General features: G+C 37.4%; 1 protein-coding gene across 2 annotated transcripts in view; it reads left to right on the top strand.

The window, feature by feature from the left end:
- Positions 1-16,287, top strand: part of KNTC1 (kinetochore associated 1) — a 39,452-nt gene extending 23,165 nt beyond the window's left edge. For both annotated transcript variants that reach the window (XM_068163423.1, XM_068163424.1), the window contains 24 exons: positions 60-188; positions 914-1,030; positions 1,854-1,963; positions 2,195-2,405; positions 3,109-3,198; positions 3,521-3,692; positions 4,525-4,583; positions 4,731-4,947; positions 5,445-5,518; positions 6,415-6,625; positions 6,709-6,818; positions 7,457-7,506; positions 7,859-7,937; positions 8,709-8,827; positions 9,200-9,335; positions 10,107-10,202; positions 11,080-11,136; positions 11,553-11,607; positions 11,688-11,751; positions 12,749-12,878; positions 13,574-13,663; positions 14,352-14,497; positions 15,338-15,428; positions 15,520-16,287. In XM_068163423.1, coding sequence (XP_068019524.1) covers positions 60-188; positions 914-1,030; positions 1,854-1,963; positions 2,195-2,405; positions 3,109-3,198; positions 3,521-3,692; positions 4,525-4,583; positions 4,731-4,947; positions 5,445-5,518; positions 6,415-6,625; positions 6,709-6,818; positions 7,457-7,506; positions 7,859-7,937; positions 8,709-8,827; positions 9,200-9,335; positions 10,107-10,202; positions 11,080-11,136; positions 11,553-11,607; positions 11,688-11,751; positions 12,749-12,878; positions 13,574-13,663; positions 14,352-14,497; positions 15,338-15,428; positions 15,520-15,579 — 2,673 coding nt within the window. In that variant the 3' untranslated portion in view covers positions 15,580-16,287. The remainder of the gene's footprint in view (positions 1-59; positions 189-913; positions 1,031-1,853; positions 1,964-2,194; positions 2,406-3,108; positions 3,199-3,520; positions 3,693-4,524; positions 4,584-4,730; positions 4,948-5,444; positions 5,519-6,414; positions 6,626-6,708; positions 6,819-7,456; positions 7,507-7,858; positions 7,938-8,708; positions 8,828-9,199; positions 9,336-10,106; positions 10,203-11,079; positions 11,137-11,552; positions 11,608-11,687; positions 11,752-12,748; positions 12,879-13,573; positions 13,664-14,351; positions 14,498-15,337; positions 15,429-15,519) is intronic.
- The last annotated feature ends 303 nt before the right edge of the window (positions 16,288-16,590 follow it).

The following is a 16,590-nucleotide window of genomic DNA, read 5'->3' as shown; positions in this document are numbered from 1 at the left end:
CTGTTAAAGTAAATGCCTACATTTTTTAACTCGTTCTTTTTTCCACTCTTAAAACATAGGTGTTCAACTGTCGCCTCATAGATCAGAACCTGGCGCTGGGATATTGCACAGTTTTGCCCAAGGAAGATGTGTTCAATAAGCTGTGGGATGTCATAAACAATACATGGCAAAACTACAGAAAAATTTTGGTAATGTCACAAGGCAATGGATTTCTTCATTAAATGGAGAATGTTAAAGAGTTTCTTTCAACAAATATATCAGCAGTATCATATGGAAGTGCAAATATTTGCCATTATTAAGGGTATAGCTGTTTGAACATGTCCCTCATTTAGTGTGCCACTGAGAGAAGCTGCTTCCTTCAATCACAGTGTAAAACTGTGTATAGGCAGGTGCTCTAAAGAGTGTGATCCAAGTCCAAGCATTAGGCTATCTCATTATGACTTATTCTAATCTTGAAATTGTTTACAGCTCAGAGAAATTGTTCTCTGACAGCAGTTGTCAAGAAAGGAATAATTTAATGAATGTTTCAATATTTTAAATATTAAAATATTAATTAAAACATCTATGAAAATATAAAAGGAACATATAAAGTAAAGCAAAACAAAGCCATGGGGAGGGAGAGCGACGTAAATGTGAAGAAAAGATGATGTCTAAAAATACTTTTTGTATTAGTTTCACTCATACTACACTAACAAAATACTTCTGAGAAAGAAACTCAGTTTTATAAGTTCCTTTGAACTGCCAGCTCAGGAGCTGCAGTGATCCTGATACTACCTTCTGTCAGGTTAGTTTTAATTTTACACAGTTATGTGACCATTTATGATGTCTTTTAAGTTCCTCTAGGGATTTAGACCTTAGGATTCCAAATTTTCATGTTATTTCTTGTATTTACTCCCCTTCTCACTTCTTTCAGGCAGTAGCTCTAGTTGGAGCACAGCTAGCTAACCAATGTGGGGAAGAAGGAGAAAAAAAGAAATTCCAAGAACTGGTTGCTGATGCAGAATGGGGTATCCAGCTTGCTAAATTTGGTGTAAGTTTGATTGATCTATGAACTGAAATATCAACATATTCTGACATGTACTGTGATTTTTAGGCAAAATTCCCATTCAAATGTAAGGGAAGATGGCAGGGAGGTATTTTCATTTTTCAATCTGCTTAAATAAACTTTAGAATTGAGAAATTCTATAACTGAGAATGCTATACAAGAATTTTTAGGTGTTTAAATATTGTTTGGCACAGGGCATAATCAGCAAATCTGCTTCTTTTCCCTGCTCTAGAGGTGCCCAGATTGAAAGTAAAGAAAACCTAAAACATTAACTATATAGAATCATGGAATGATTTCGGTTGGAAGGGATCTTAAAGATCATCTAATTCCAACCCCACTGCCATGGGCAGAAGCACCTCCTACTAGACCAAGTTGCTCAAATCTCTATCTAACCTGCCTTTGAACACTTCCAAACTTGGAACCTCTGCAGCTTCTCTGGGCAATCTGTTCCAGTGACACACCACCCTCCTGGGGCAGAATTTCTTCCCAATGTCAAAATCAAGCTCCTTCTAGTTTGAAGCCATCACCCCTTGTTCTGTCACTCCATGCCTTTGTAAAACAAAGCCCCTCTCCAGCTCTCCTGTAGCTCCCTTCACATACCAGAAAGCTACTTTAAGGTCTCCCTGCAGCATTCTCTCCTCCAGGCATAACAACCCCAACTCTCAGCCTGTCCTCATAGCAGAGTTGCTCCTCTGAGCATCTTTGTAGCCTCCTCAGGACCAAGCTCTAACAGTTATATAAGGAACTAGTCTTGATATTGTCTAAAATATTTCTTTGGGAAGATAATAAAATGTTTATTTATCTGTAGATTTCTTTTGAGACTGTATTCAGACAACCATCCATAAGGAAGAAGGAACTCATAAAAACCCTGGTACAAAACCCAAAAGTAGACACAGATCTCATACTGAATTACTGCAGGTAATAATTAAAGCAAATCAAAGTGTATATAATTGTTGATGTAACAATAAAAGTGCCTACTGAAATCTAGTTTAGTTTAAATAGATCATGTTTAATGTAATATGTAAGTTGTCTTGAGGTTTTTTAAATGATTAATCACAGTACTGGTACTTGGTGTATTTATTCATAAGGAAATAATCACCCTAACACCACCAAAGGTCACAGAGAAAATAATGTTCTGTCCTCTTCTAGTACCTTCATGCTGGACAGTGATGCCGCACTGCAGCTTTGCATTGAAACACTTCTTCTCCAGAATGCTAATACAAATCATGTTGAAGATGACTCTGCAGAATGCAGCAAGAGGCAACCTCATTCCACACTGCTAGCTAGAGCACTAGAAATAATTCCTCTGCTGAAAAGCACTAAAGACCTGGTCTCCAGCCTCAGTGGGATATTGTACAAGGTAAAAGCAATAAAAAGGCAAACCAAACAAAACCAACACACCAAAACAAGCAAAAAAACCCCAAAAGAAATCCTTGAAGTATGCATCTAGTCTCAAATGTCACTCAAATGACAGATTAGTAATTCCACAGGAATTGGAAAAGGGTTGCTAAAAGACCCATAAAATAATACTCAATTTTCTACATCTGTAGGGGGAAAAAACAAGTGGGGGAAAAAATAGACCAACACATCTCATTTTCTTTAAAGACAGGTATAGGCTTTCTTCCAAACTTCCCTTAATAACCAAACAGAACACAATCAACAACAACAAAGTCATTTCTAATTATCACAGCACACTGGAAATGTTTTAAAGTGCCACATTAAAAGTAGCTAGGGGCAAAGAAAACTACCTTGGGGTTTTCCTATTTGGTTGTATTCTTGTGTTTTTTCTGGGGGATGGAGGAGTGGAGCATGGTTTTTATTTTGAGGGCTTTCCCCCCCCCCCCTTTCCTCACTTCATGTTTGGCCTTTCCTGGCAGTTTTCTTAGGATTTAGGACTGTGTGTGTGGAAATCTTTTGTTTTAGAGCAGTATGTAACAATGCTTATACTGTTTCTTCAGTGTTATGTCAATATAGTTGGTGTTAAAAAGGAAAAAGATAACTCAGTAGTAAGTTTTTCTAAGACAAATCATTTAAGATCTTACAAAATGAATTTGTTTTAACAGCTTGATCCTTATGACTATGAAACTATTGAAATCGTGCTGAAAGTGGTACAAAATACTAATGAAAAGAACATCAGTATTCAGCTGAGTCAGGTATGGCTAAGTATGTTGCTGTTGGCAACTGTATTGTTTTGTCTGTTTATTAGTTTATCTTTTCAAGAGTCTGTTGACACTGTTGCCTCTCTGCACAGTTCTCATTCTGAAAATAGCATTCGGGAAATAGTGATCTCTCAGTTTTTCAGCAATGGCTCATAGCAGGGATAAAAACTATAGATATGTACCAACTTTACCAAAAAAACATAAGCCTCCAGGACTAAGGCATGATTACTGTGAAGATGGGGGGAAATAAAGGACTCTTGTTGATTTTTTTGGTTTTGTTTTGTTTTTAAAAACTTGTTCCCTCCCCGCACTCCAGGCTTTGAGCCTCCTCAAACATCTGGAGTCTTACAAGAGGATTTCTCCACCTGTGGACCTAGAACACCAGTATGTTTTAGAGCATGTGATTCCCTTATCCCCAGCTGCTCAAACCAGACTGCCCTTTCATCTGATATTCTTCAGAACTTCACAGTGTTTCTGGAACATTATATGTAAGTTCAGTATTTTGAATGGCTAAATATATGGATCTTTCTCTGCTGTGATCTTTAAAGTTCTGCAGTGTATATTTTATAATACTTGTATTTCTTTATTAATGCATTTTTCCTCCTGAGTAGCTCCGAAAGCACTTGTGCACCCAAACTGCTACTGCTGAGGTAACTGGCTTTCAGTGGAGTTAAGATTTATATGCAATGAAGAATTCTGCCCTCAAATTCTTTTCTTAGGGCCTCTCAAAGACCAAACTAATCCATGTATCCTACTTTCCACACCAGTGCGGGTAGTTAAGATTATAGTCTTTCACTCCCAGTGGAAGTCTGCATTTAACAATCTCAGAATGCCTTGGGTTGGAAGAGACCCTTAAAGATCATCTTGTCCAACTTACCCTGCAATGAGCAGGGACATTTCCATCTAGCTGAGGTTGCTCAGGGCCCCATCAAGTTTCACCTTGAATGTTGCTAGGGATGGAGCCTCAGCCACATACCACATCTTTGGGCAACTTGTTCCCATATTTCAACGCCTTTATTGTGCTGAACTTACTCCTAAAGTCCAAACTATATCTACTCTGCTCTAGTCTCAAACCATTGCCCTTCATCCTATTGCTCTATTCCCTTCTAAACAGTCCCTCTCCAGCCTTCCTGTAGGTCCCCTTCAAATTTTAAAATGCAGCTGTAAGGTATCCCTGGAGCTTTCTCTTCTCCAGGCTGAACAATCCCAACTCTCTCATCATGTCCTCCTAGGACAATAAACTGGAAGTGCTTAGTCTGATATGGGAAAACTGCAGGTGGACTGTGACACTATCATAGGCAGCTGTCTTTTTCCTTTCAGCTGCAGAGCTCAGTGAGGAAACCTTCCCAACACTTCTGTTGATTTCCAAGCTAATGAAGGTAAAGTAGCATTTTGAAAGAATTAATTTCAAAATTATTATTTTCTTCACACACATTAAAAAAGAGCTTTTGTTCTTTCTTTTGCATCATTTGGGTCTCACTAGAGATCTTCTAACATCTCTTGATCTACTTCAATGGTTTTTCTAGGTTTCACTGGATACCTTATACATGTCTGCAGCTCGACATGTCTTTGAAAAGAAAGTGAAGCCAAAAATCTTTGAAATGAGAAATGCTGGGTATGCATCAGTTATTAACAAGGAAACAACAAAAACACTGCAGACAATTCAGTCATACCTGCTGTCAATAGTGAATCCACAGTGGGCTGTAGCTATTGCTCACAAGATTGCCCAAGAATTTCCAACAGGTATGTGTTGATTTGAGGAGTGAAGAAATGGAAGAAAGAGAATAGGTTTGGGAAAATAAAAGTAGCCTGTGACCAAACATTTGTTCAGTATTCTCAGATAAAACTTGGAGAAGTTTGAGAATGATAATAATGCATTTCCTTCCTACATCCAATTTTGAGCAGTAGATTAGTAGTGATGCTGTGTTACAAAATGGCTGTTGTTCTAAAGTGCTTTGTCTCTGTTTTTAAGCCATGCTGTCTTGCCTGTTCATACCATCTTAAGTTTTCTAGCAAAAGCAACTATTTCAGATAAATCTAAGCTAGCTTCTCTGTTATTAGAATCCAAATAGCTACTGGCTTTCTTTCTAGCCACAAGAGCTTTCTTAAAAGCTTCTAAATTATTTTTCTTTTGTTAATTCTTTGAAATGAAATGGATATACTGTATAAAGAATTAATGAAAACTTAGTTTATTTCCTGTATATTCCCTCTCAACTTCCTTCTTTTTTCATTTAAAACAGGCCCTGACCAGATTCAGGCACTGAAATTCTGCCTCTATCTAGCTGAGAAATGGCTAAAGAATACTACACCTAAGGTAATGGTAAACTGCTTGCAAGACTGTTGGTTTATAGTGAGGTACTTATGTTAGGGTTTTGTCTTTTGGATAGTGGTGTGCAAAGTGTACCTTAATTAACCCTGATATAGGAAGTACTTTCTTCTGGGGAAGTAACTGTAAGAAAAATCCTCTGTCCAGTAACATTCTCCTGTTCACAACCTAGCAAAAAAGTCAGGCTTACTCTCCTTGGAGGCTGGACAAAAAAATAAACAGTTTTAAGGAAGAATAATTTGCTCTTTCTTGTGCTGTATGCACTTTTCTTGCTGCTGTGCTGGGATTTATTCCAGCTGTTAGATTAATAGCATTATTAACTTTTGCTTTGAGTTCCAAGATTCTTTAGCAATTTGTACTTGTATCTATAAAGAAGGTCTGCTTTCTCTTGATTCTTGGGCTCATTTTTCCATGATTGATGGGAAAAGGTGAATAATAATCTCCAACTTGCTTATAAATATCAAATTTGTTATGGAGTAGGGACACAATGAACACTAAATAGTTCTTTTATACTTAGTCATGTCTGTAAATAACTTATGCCAAAAATAAACTGTAACTCTAGCAGCCAAGCTTTAAGATTAAATCTTTTTTTCCCCCCTCTCAGTTTTACTTCAAAATATCTTAATTTTATATAATGTACACATGGTGCATATTTTATTTTGTCTTTTCACAACATACCTTTGTTTACAAATGTTTTTTTCAACATATGTCTGCTTGCAAGAGCAGCATGGTTAATATTGTCTGCTTACAGGAAAAATACCTGTGGTTACAAGTATGGGGACCCATCTGAAGAACAGGTCTTGCTACCCAGTTCACTGCTTCAGAGTATGAAATGATTAATTTTTCTCTATTATCTTCTATAAAACGGTGATGTTTTGCTCAAGGATGATTCACATGGAAAAGCAGAAGTCCTACAGAAGAAACTATATATGCAGTACAAGCGTTCAGCAACAGAGAATGTTCTGATAACGCACAACCTGAACACTGGAGAGCATTTGAAGTCTATCGGGAAACCAGCAAATCTTATCCTTTTACTCTATGAACACCCCAGTATAGACCAAAGAATCCAAAACCCAACTGGCAGAGATTATCCGGGTGAGTATCCATCACCCAGCAAAAGGAAGTTCTGAATGAGGTAATACCACTTTGTAATCCACTGCCTCTACCTATTTATGTAGATATCCATATGGCAGCTAAGGAGATAGCAGACATTAACAATCTGGACATGAACAAAATTTGGGATAAACTGCTGGAAAAATGGCTGTGTCCAACTACACTGCCCTCAGAAGTAAGTCATCACTGGAGCTTAAGGTTTGGAGAAAATGGGCAATTCCATTACATGTGTATATTTTTATCAGTTTTTCAAAACATGAAGGTTAATTTGCACAATTTGCCTTTAGTGCTCATTAATCTATTTAAGGTGCATCAGAATTCAGACCACTAACAATTTCAGTACCTTTCTAACATTGTTGCACACCTTTGTCTCTAGTGAAAATGATTTGAAATGCTTTCCCTTCTCTCTGTAGAGAGATTAAAGTCTTATCTTTGGTACTATGGTAAGGTTGTGTAGCCAGCCTAAAGGAGTTGTAAATAGATTAGCCTCACCAAACACTGATTCTAGAATCAGAAAGAGAATTTATCCTCTCCTGTTGCAGCTTAGCTAACAGAGAGTTAATTGCCAGCTGGGGAAGAAAGGGCAATGAGCAGGCAGTGCCTGTACTTCAAAATACCACTTAGCAGGCTGAGGAGGGGTTTTGACTGCCAAGCATACAGTTAAATAAAGAAAGGACTGATAAAAACAGGATTCCTCTCCTTGGCTGTATTAGCCCAGCTCTTAAGACAGGGTTTGAGCAAGTGTATGATCTAGCTGTTTATCCAAGCAATTTAGAAAACTCTCACAGCTAGATTTTTATGTCTTTTTAAAAGAAAAATCAAGAAGCCTTTGGAGATGTACAGGAAGATGAAGAACTCCGAAGGTATGTCTGTTGCCTTATATATGATATAGTGAGTTGCTGTTAATTTGCAAGCTTAACTACATCTGGCCTTTTTAAGAAACTGAACAGTGTGTGAGTCACAACTCATTTTTATTTTTCTGGTGACATCAGTTTTGAGTCATCAAATACTTATTTATGCAACAAAATGCCATTTGCAATAAGTTACAAATGCATGCAAGTGCAGAAGAGTAGCTATTTGGGGAGGGTTTGTAGGCATGGAATCTCTTATCCTTAACCCTTTCTTGAGACAGTGAAATATATTTACATGTGAATAAATATTGATGTATTTCAGCAGCTGTGCTGAACTTGTATTGAAACAAGTGTATTTTTGCAGAGTTATCTATCTCCTTCAGTCCCGCCCAATGGATTATAGTTCAAGAATGCTTTTTGCAATTACAACATCTGCCACATCTGTAAGTTTCTAAATTGTTGTTTTAGCTTGCTACTTTTTACCTCTGATTAAAATCCAGTGTTGTCTGCTGAACTGGGTTGCAACCTAAAGCCTCTGCATCTGTTTTGGATAATTTATATATCTGTATGATCTGTTTCCACCAGTTTTGGAGTAAAATTGTGGTGTTCATTGAGATTTGCTATAGACTGTCAAAAGCAGCCCTTGATCTCTGGGGTTTTTTTAATATCTTGCTAATATTACGTGAAAGTAACTTCACTAGGCATTTTCTAGAATGTTTCTTAAGATGGTGTAATTGACTCACTTCAAGTGGAATTAAAGCAGAGTGGTAACATTATTTTAGTAGAGCCTTAACCTTCAGTCTTTCACACTTCCTAAATCATAGAATCAACAAGGTTGGAAAAGACCTCAAAGATCATCGAGGCCAACCTGTCACTCATGACCTCATGACTACTAGACCATGGCACCAAGTGCCACATCCAATCCCCTCTTGAACACCTCCAGGGATGTATTTGTGATGTACAGTATCACAAGTATTTCTCTTTTCTGCATCAATAGTCTTAAACCTAGAAAGCCATCTTATTTAGCAGTGTCATTTGACACTGACATATACTTCAACTGGTTAGTATAAAAGCTGTGAACCAGTCTGTTACTTAGCATCTATTTCCAATCAATAAGAAAAATCTTAGAAAGGATCCTACTGTATATAATTCTCTTTCTAGCTGTTCAGTCAGCTGTCATGACTTTTCCCTATGTTGTTTTTTACCCCCTTTAGCCAATTGGTGTCACTCAGCTGACATTTGCTCACAGATGCAGAGCACTGAAGTGTCTGCTTTATCTGGCAGATACCAGCACTGTGGAATCACTCTTCAAGAAACCCATTGAGAAAGTAAAGTAAGATGAAGTTTCTTTAAGGTATTCCTTAATAATGATGTTTTACAGCCATTGGGAAGATATATATGGAGAACCATATCTAAACATCCCCTCTATATCTTGGTGTACAATCCAAGATACAGATGATCCAAGTCATTTGTTGTTCAGGTGAATGAAGTTTCCCTAAGCAATTACCAGAAAGATTTTTACTTCATTAAGATCTCCTTCATAAGTACAAGTACAGTCTATTTTTCCTTCCTTTTTTTTTGTCTAAAGCAACAGAAGAACACTTTTCCAATATTATCCTGAGTTTGATTAAGTGAGATAATCATATAATAATCATTGTAAATAACATTAACTCCTGGGTTTGGGGGCAATTTCTTTTTTTTACAGGTATTTTCTCAAATGCTGTGTTTATCTGGCAGAGTTTGAAATCTTGAATATTCCATATACTTATGAATCATTTCATAAAAGTCCTAAGGAAGGAATGATTAAAGGGCTATGGAAGAATCACAGCCATGAACCCACAGTATGGTTTTTAATTCCTTCATAATTTTTGTTTGCTTGTTACACCTCGTGTGAAATGTGCACCTTACTACAGAGCATGTCCATTTCTAAACAGGAACTTACATATTCTGTCCTGTTCAAACACTACTCAGGATATGTTACTCATAATTATATTTTAAAATGCAGCCAATATGCAGTTGCCCCAAAGGTTCTCTTTTATCAGAGGGACTGAAAAACCACCCTGTTGATGTGCTGACCGCTTCCCATCACATAATTATTCCCTAGTATTTGCCCACCTTTGTGTACCCTCTGCTCTTGGCTGAGAAGCAAGATTATTTTGTGTTACCAAGTATGTTTTGTAAATACCTAACTTAACACTGAAGCAAAGGCAGGTACATAAGATTTCCAGGTAGGCAGTGATATATGACAGAAATGGATACTATTCTATTAAGGCTTCAACAGTAATACTTCTGATTTATAGCCATCAATTGGAAATGATCTCTCCCTTGGTCAAAATACACACATCCTACTCTAAAATTTAAAAATGACAGATAAAAAGAGTTTTTGCCTTCCTATGATTAGAAAATAAAGTGCTATCACACATAGATAGGTGGAGGTTTGGGGTTTAATTATCCTCACACATGTAAACGTTTTGAAAGTGGCTTGGTGGTAGCTTTTCAGGAGTTAAAGGTCCCAGTAATGCTGTAAAAATCTAACATTACACTGGCAAGAAGTAAAGGTCTGGAGATCATGAATGTATATTAAAATCCAGTATGTCCTTCCTCTTCTATAGGCTGTTAGACTGGTGACAGAACTCAGTCTAGAATACAAAGTGTATGATTCCCAGCTGTGGAATGGCCTACTACAGAAACTCCTTGGTTTCAATATGGTAAGGAATTTTTAACCACAAATTTCTGCAGTGAGAGGAGAAAAAGGTTTTGTTATTTTTTAATCCACTGACTTCTAAGGAATGGGATAGATAAACTACAAGCTTACTGGGAACAGTTAGTAATAGTTTATGCGGGTGCATTGGGCTCTTAAATACCAAGCTGATGAAGCTTTGAGGAATCTGTGTTTTAGAAGTACTGCTGGAGAATTTTGATCTGAAATTGCCCTTTTTTTTTTAAAGGTACAAAGTCCTTCAGATAGCAAGAGTAAATCCAATGATAATAAATTAATTCCTCATTTAGTTGTAATTTTACAGCATAAGCTGCACATTTGTGTGCAAACATATACCCATAGATGCAAAAACTGTGCATGTACATACATATGTACACACACAAAAATATTACCACTAAAAATGTGTTTATGATGATAGTCATCCTGATTTTTATTCTTCAGAACCTTAATTACCTCTGATTGTCAAACTCGATGTAACATTACTATAGCCTAAGGAGGTAACAGATGTACTTGGCAATGTGGTTTTATCAGGAGGCAGGTAGCAAAGCAAGTTTTAATTCAGTGAGATTTAGGTACTACTAGCAAAGAAGATGGGGTCATAAAGTTTTCAGCACCAATTGTATTAAGACTACCTGGAGTATTTATTGAGACAACAGATGCAGCCACTGCTTGTGATAGTTTAATTTACCAAACTATAAATCAGAGTTGCATATGTATCAGCTGTTCCCCACAAAGAAACAGAGATACCTTGGAGAACTGTTAAGCTCTCATCCTGCAGACAAGACAAGCATCATGATACAGTTCTGTAGATTATTGCCAAATCCTCAAAAACACTGTAGCATTTTAAATAAAATATCTCTTTTCAGATTCAGTACCTAAGAAAAGTATTGACAGCAATCACTGGGATCCATTCATTATGGGAGGTAAGCGAATATTCCCTGACTCCTAATCTTTTTCTTCATTTAACAGGAATTTAACATCCTATTTGTGTGTGTGAACAGCCACCAGCTATGCTATGAAGAGATTATTTTTTGAATGGTTATTTTTCACAATGCAATATGCAGATGAGTACCATTGTTAAGCACTGAAATGGCATATTTTGTATTTGGGCTTCCTTCATTAAGCACTTGCTTGGAAAGTTCTGTAAAGTGGGACAGAATAATTTTGCCATCAGTGAAAATACAGCTAAATAAATCTGAGACTATGAGATAAGCAGTATTAGGAAGTAACTGATCCATGATCAAAAGAACAGAAAATTGACAGGCTTCTTCCACTTAGAGTCAGGATGTCAGTGTTTACAACTGTATCTGCCAATTCTTCCAAACTTTGCTCTCAACAGATTCCCAACTTCAGTCGAGCTTGGCGAAGTGTAGTTCTGTCACCGTTTCTCACAGGTGAGGTTGTTATTAGCTATCATGCTTGTTGTAGGAACTTGGCTGCATATTTACTTCATTGAGTTTTCTTTATTTCTTAGCTATGTGTCCACCAAGTCCTAAACAGCTAGAGGAATGTTGCGAGTGTTTTGTGATTCTGCTCAAGTAAGTAGATAGCATATCCCACATTTCTGTTAGTTTCAGTGGGCATACCTGCTTGTAATTTCTCATCCAATGGCCTGCCCTGCAACATGCAAAGGAGCTCTGAAAACTGGGGAACCTGAGACATGAGAAAGAACCATATGCCTGTTGTGGAAAGCACAGGATCAGGGCACAAACCCTCCCAAAAAAATGCTGTGACTATCCACAGACTGTTGACTGTAACTTGGTATCTTGGCTGTTTAAACTGCACTGGGAATCTGAATCAGCAGCACAGACTGCTGAAAACCAGTTTATCTGCCCAGTTGTTGCCCCCATGAGGGATATCTCTTCTTGTCCTCACATTCACAGTCAGGCCTAAAAATCCAATTAATACCTTTCTTAGCCCAAAACATAGCACATTTCCTAAAATATTAACACAGAGCATAAGATAAAAAAAATGAATTTTCCTACAAAGAATAAATCTGATCTGACAAAAATCTAATAGCTGTACGTCTATAAATGTTGTTAACCTAAGCTATTAATGCTCCAAAACATTCTGTACATAAAACGGCTTTGCATTGCCTTTACAAGATGAAAAAGCACAGTAATTCATTATTTTATTCACCATAATGCTCTGACTTGTTCAAGAGAAGAACTGGAGCTCAGAGAGCCTGATTTGAACCAAAAGTTAGAACTAATACTGGAAAGAGATCCAGCTGAAGAACATGCCTACACTACTGTGCATATACATATGTACCAAAGTGTTACTCTGGGGAGTTGGCTAAAAGTTCCCTCATGGGGCCTTGGGAGTTTGGAAATAAGTTGGAATTGTTCTTTTTTCAAACTAGACAATCATATCCTCTGAAGCTTCAACTTGCCTAGCTTGGCCATTTCTGAAAATGAGTAAAAATATGTATTGTTCTGTCTAGCTTAGAAGTCTCCAGACAGAACTAAGTTGACAGACCTAAGCCATCCATTTATACATATCATAGTTGAGAACTTCATTCCTAATCTTCTGAAGGTGTCCTGTTCTGGCTGACTTGGATGTCATTGGCATAGCTAAACAATATGCACAGCTGGACCTTCCAGCATTTGCTTTGGGGTGCCTCTTGCTGATTCCTCAGTCTGAGAAGCGGGAGCAGCAGATTCAGGTAAATAGTAAATGTTGTGTTCTGTCTGTGCAAGGGAAATGTCTTTGTGCGTGTTTTCTTCATCAGAAACTGTGAAAGATGGTAAGCTGTGATTCCAGCTTATTTAAATAGTCACTACAACTACTCAGCATTTCCCACCCAGAAGGCTCAGCATTTGTGACAAATTTGCTCTGAATTTGTCCTTCTGTAAGGAATTATGTGAAAACTTCCTTTTGGTTCGGTTTAGCAGTTTTGAAAGCAAAACCAGCTAGCTTCAAGTCATCTTCAGCAGCTTCATCATACAACTTTGTTTTTAATGGACTTGAGGATAATTCAATGTATCCCACCCATAAAACCCATGAAAAAGAACCTAAAAAAACCCTGTATTTGTTATGAACAAACTGGCACTAGTAAAGGCATCTTAATTTCTTAAGACTTCTAATCATTAAAGTTAAGATTAGAAAGATTTTCCCAAATTAAACATTAGTGTAAGAGATTTAATCTGCTGGTAATGAGTCAAAAGAAAAAAATCAAAGCAATGAATAACATTCTTTCAGTCAAACTGCAGAGATGCTGGTTTGATAATTTCATGTTTGTGTCTAGAATTTCAAAACATTAATTGTTCCTGTACAGATCAAATACTTGCTCTGAAGGGATAGTTTCTACCTTAATCATCCACAGAATATTAATGTTTTGTGATTTTTTTTTTCCACAAGGGTTTCTTATCAACATGTAACACAGAAACTGTGTTGCAACAAATAGATGAACACATGAATGCTGGAGAAGTAGTGGCATTTGCTTCTCGGGTAAGTAAAGCTTACTTCACTTGCCTTTGACTTAAGAGGCTCTTATCATAACTAAATGTACACAAAGGGTTTTTCCCACTGCAATGTTGCCAAGCATTAGTTGACACAGAGTTGTAAAACGGTTTGAGTTGGAAAGGACCTTAAAGATCATCTAGTTCCAAACCTCTGCCATGGGCAGGGACAGCCATCCAACCTGACTTTGAACATTTCCAGGCTTGAAGCCTCCACAACCTGTTCCCGTGGACTCTTCTAAAATACAGCAACATTTATGGGGAGTTTTGAATTACTATTACTGTGGTTGCAACCAAAAATCTTCTTGAATGCACATACACTGTGTTGGTTTATGGCCTATTATAACCCAGTTTTAGGGCAGCATTGATTGTACCAGTAACTACTTTCTCTGACTAGATGTTAAAAGCTAAAAGGCCAAGGGGCTTATGAAAACTCTGCTTTGTCTTGCCATGGGCTCCCTTCCTGAGGGCAATTTTCTTCACTCATTGCCCTGTCTGAATCTGAGATTACTCTCATAAAATCTGATATGTCACAGCACTTAAAAAAGATATAAAAACAATAAGAAGAATAAAAAGAGTTCTAGTCTACAACCCTGTAAGAAGACTCTTAGCTCTTTTCACTCAACAGTAAAACTTCTGTTTAAAGTATGAATTCTTTTACTTCACTAAATCTCCAGATTAGATCTTTGGTTTTGGACAGTATCATAAATAAGAAGCTGTATGAAAAATTTCTGAAAACCAAGTATTTTCCACTGCTGAAGCAACAACTGATAAAGACTCACCGAACAAAAGAACTGGTGGAGTATTTTGCCAAAAAGAACTGGTAAGTTATAAAACAAGTGACACACAACTGCTAGCACTTAGAGAAACTGAATCCCTCCTTTATTTTCTCCTATTTGAAGTTACCAAGGTTATACTTAGAAGGTTGTAAGATAGAAGGAGTACTTCTCCAAGATTTTTTTTAAAGTATTGCAAAGTTAAATAACAAACTAAAAAGCCCACCTCACTGCTTTGCATGTTTAGAAGAAAAGTTTTAGTGTCATTAAAGCCAAAGTAAGAGCTTGTTGAGCATAGACTGGCAAGCAGAGAAAATACAGTAAAAATAGAAGTAACCTGAGTGAAAAAAAACCAAATGTTTCAACTTACCTTCAGATGAATTCAGTGTTGTGGCATCGTGCTGTCACAGCTTTAGCAGTAAGAATACTGGAAAAAGAAATGAACTGCCTCAACTTGGGAGCTAATAGTTTTGCCACTAAGATCTTCAAGAGAAGGCAGCACCTCTTCTGTTCCACTTACATAAAACACGGGTTCTTGCCACTGAGCCTGCTGCAGGGCGGTTCTCAATCGGGATCAGTGACTCACAGCACCTGGGCTCATTGCACACAGCTGCAAACTTTTCTTTCAGACCCCAAATACTCAGGATTGCAAGTTACCAATTATCCTGCAGTCAAAATGGGACAGGAACCACTGAGTAATAATTTAAATTCTGGTAGATATTTGGTTTATTAACAGCCACAGGTTAAATACTAGGCTTGTCATGGCTAGTACACGTCTGACTAAAAACCTGGAAGTCATACCTGATTCTTCTACTTCAGTACATATATGTATTCTACATTATTGGCTTCTTTAGAAAGCTTAACTTCACAGATTTTGTCTCCTACAGCATTGATGATGCAACTGCCCTAATTCAAGAATATCAAGAGAAATGTGGAAATCCTACTCCAGCAGATATACCATCATCTGATCTTCTGAAGGTAAGACAAACAACTCCGTACCTCATGCATTTTCTCCTTTCTATATCCTGTTTCCCTGAGCCCTTTTAATATTGTTCTCTTAAATATCCAGATGTATCTGAATGGACCAGAGGAGACCTGTGTACAAGAACTGTCATCAAGGCGGCCTTGATGTACCCTTTTCTTTTCTCCCTCTACTGGCAAGATGAGAGCAAAGCAGTGAGAAGGCTCACTCTGGTCAGGTGAACATTAACTTCAAACCTCAATGCTTTCAACACAAGCTGCTGCAAGCTTTCCACATTTTTAAATAACTTCCAGGCTATTTCTTCTCCATGCCCCATACTGGATGAAACAGTTTGGATTTACAGCAGAATGTCCTGTTTCTGTTCAGTAGCAATGTACATATTCTGCACTTTAATTTTTAAGACTAATTAGTTTATTTCTGTATTTCTCTGTGTTTGTCTGCCACCAGGATCACTATGACTTCATTTACACAAACATAACCTTGCATAACTGTGATAAACTGCTTTTAAAACTGTAAGTGATGTATTTTATGTAAAATGGACTTCATAGACAGTTTATACTACAGTGAGCATAAATAAACAGACTTACACTGTAATTTGGGCCTTTCAGAAATCTAGAAACCTTTTCCAATTATGAAAGTGCCAGTAAATTGATGATCCACTCACTAACCCTCCTTTAATGTTTGCTGGAGTTTTCCTTTTGACCTTGTTCTGTCTGCAGCAGTTGAAGAAATAGGTACATGCTTGCCTGAAGCAGCAGTTAGCCAGAGGTTCCTAAGATTGCAGGCTGAAATGCTTGGTGTTTTTTGAAGTTATACTGAATATAAATAAGTTACTGGGTCAGCTCATGACAATGAAGTAAAGGATCTAGCTGCTCCTTTAAATTCTGTGGAAAATCATTAACTGAACTCAAACCTTCATGAGAGATACTGCACAGCTTTTTGCCAGAGACAGAACTGAAAAGGGCCATAATACAAAGGCCAACATCTGCAAAGGAAACAGGCCACCATTCTAAAAACGTTCTGCTGTAGGGAGACAAAAGATAAGACTGGTTTTGTTGGAAAGCTGGCAGTTACAAGGAATAGGAGCTGCTATAATACATTCAGTTCCCTGCAGTCATGAGAACAGAAAAGCCAAAGAGTCCAATCTTCTCAAAATAA

The sequence above is a fragment of the Melanerpes formicivorus genome, unplaced genomic scaffold (assembly GCF_026170545.1).
Source record: "Melanerpes formicivorus ecotype bairdi unplaced genomic scaffold, bMelFor1.0.p_v2 SCAF_72, whole genome shotgun sequence".
NCBI classification, from domain to species: domain Eukaryota; kingdom Metazoa; phylum Chordata; class Aves; order Piciformes; family Picidae; genus Melanerpes; species Melanerpes formicivorus.
Note: the sequence above shows the minus strand (reverse complement) of the source record. Positions and strands in the feature narration are given on the sequence as shown.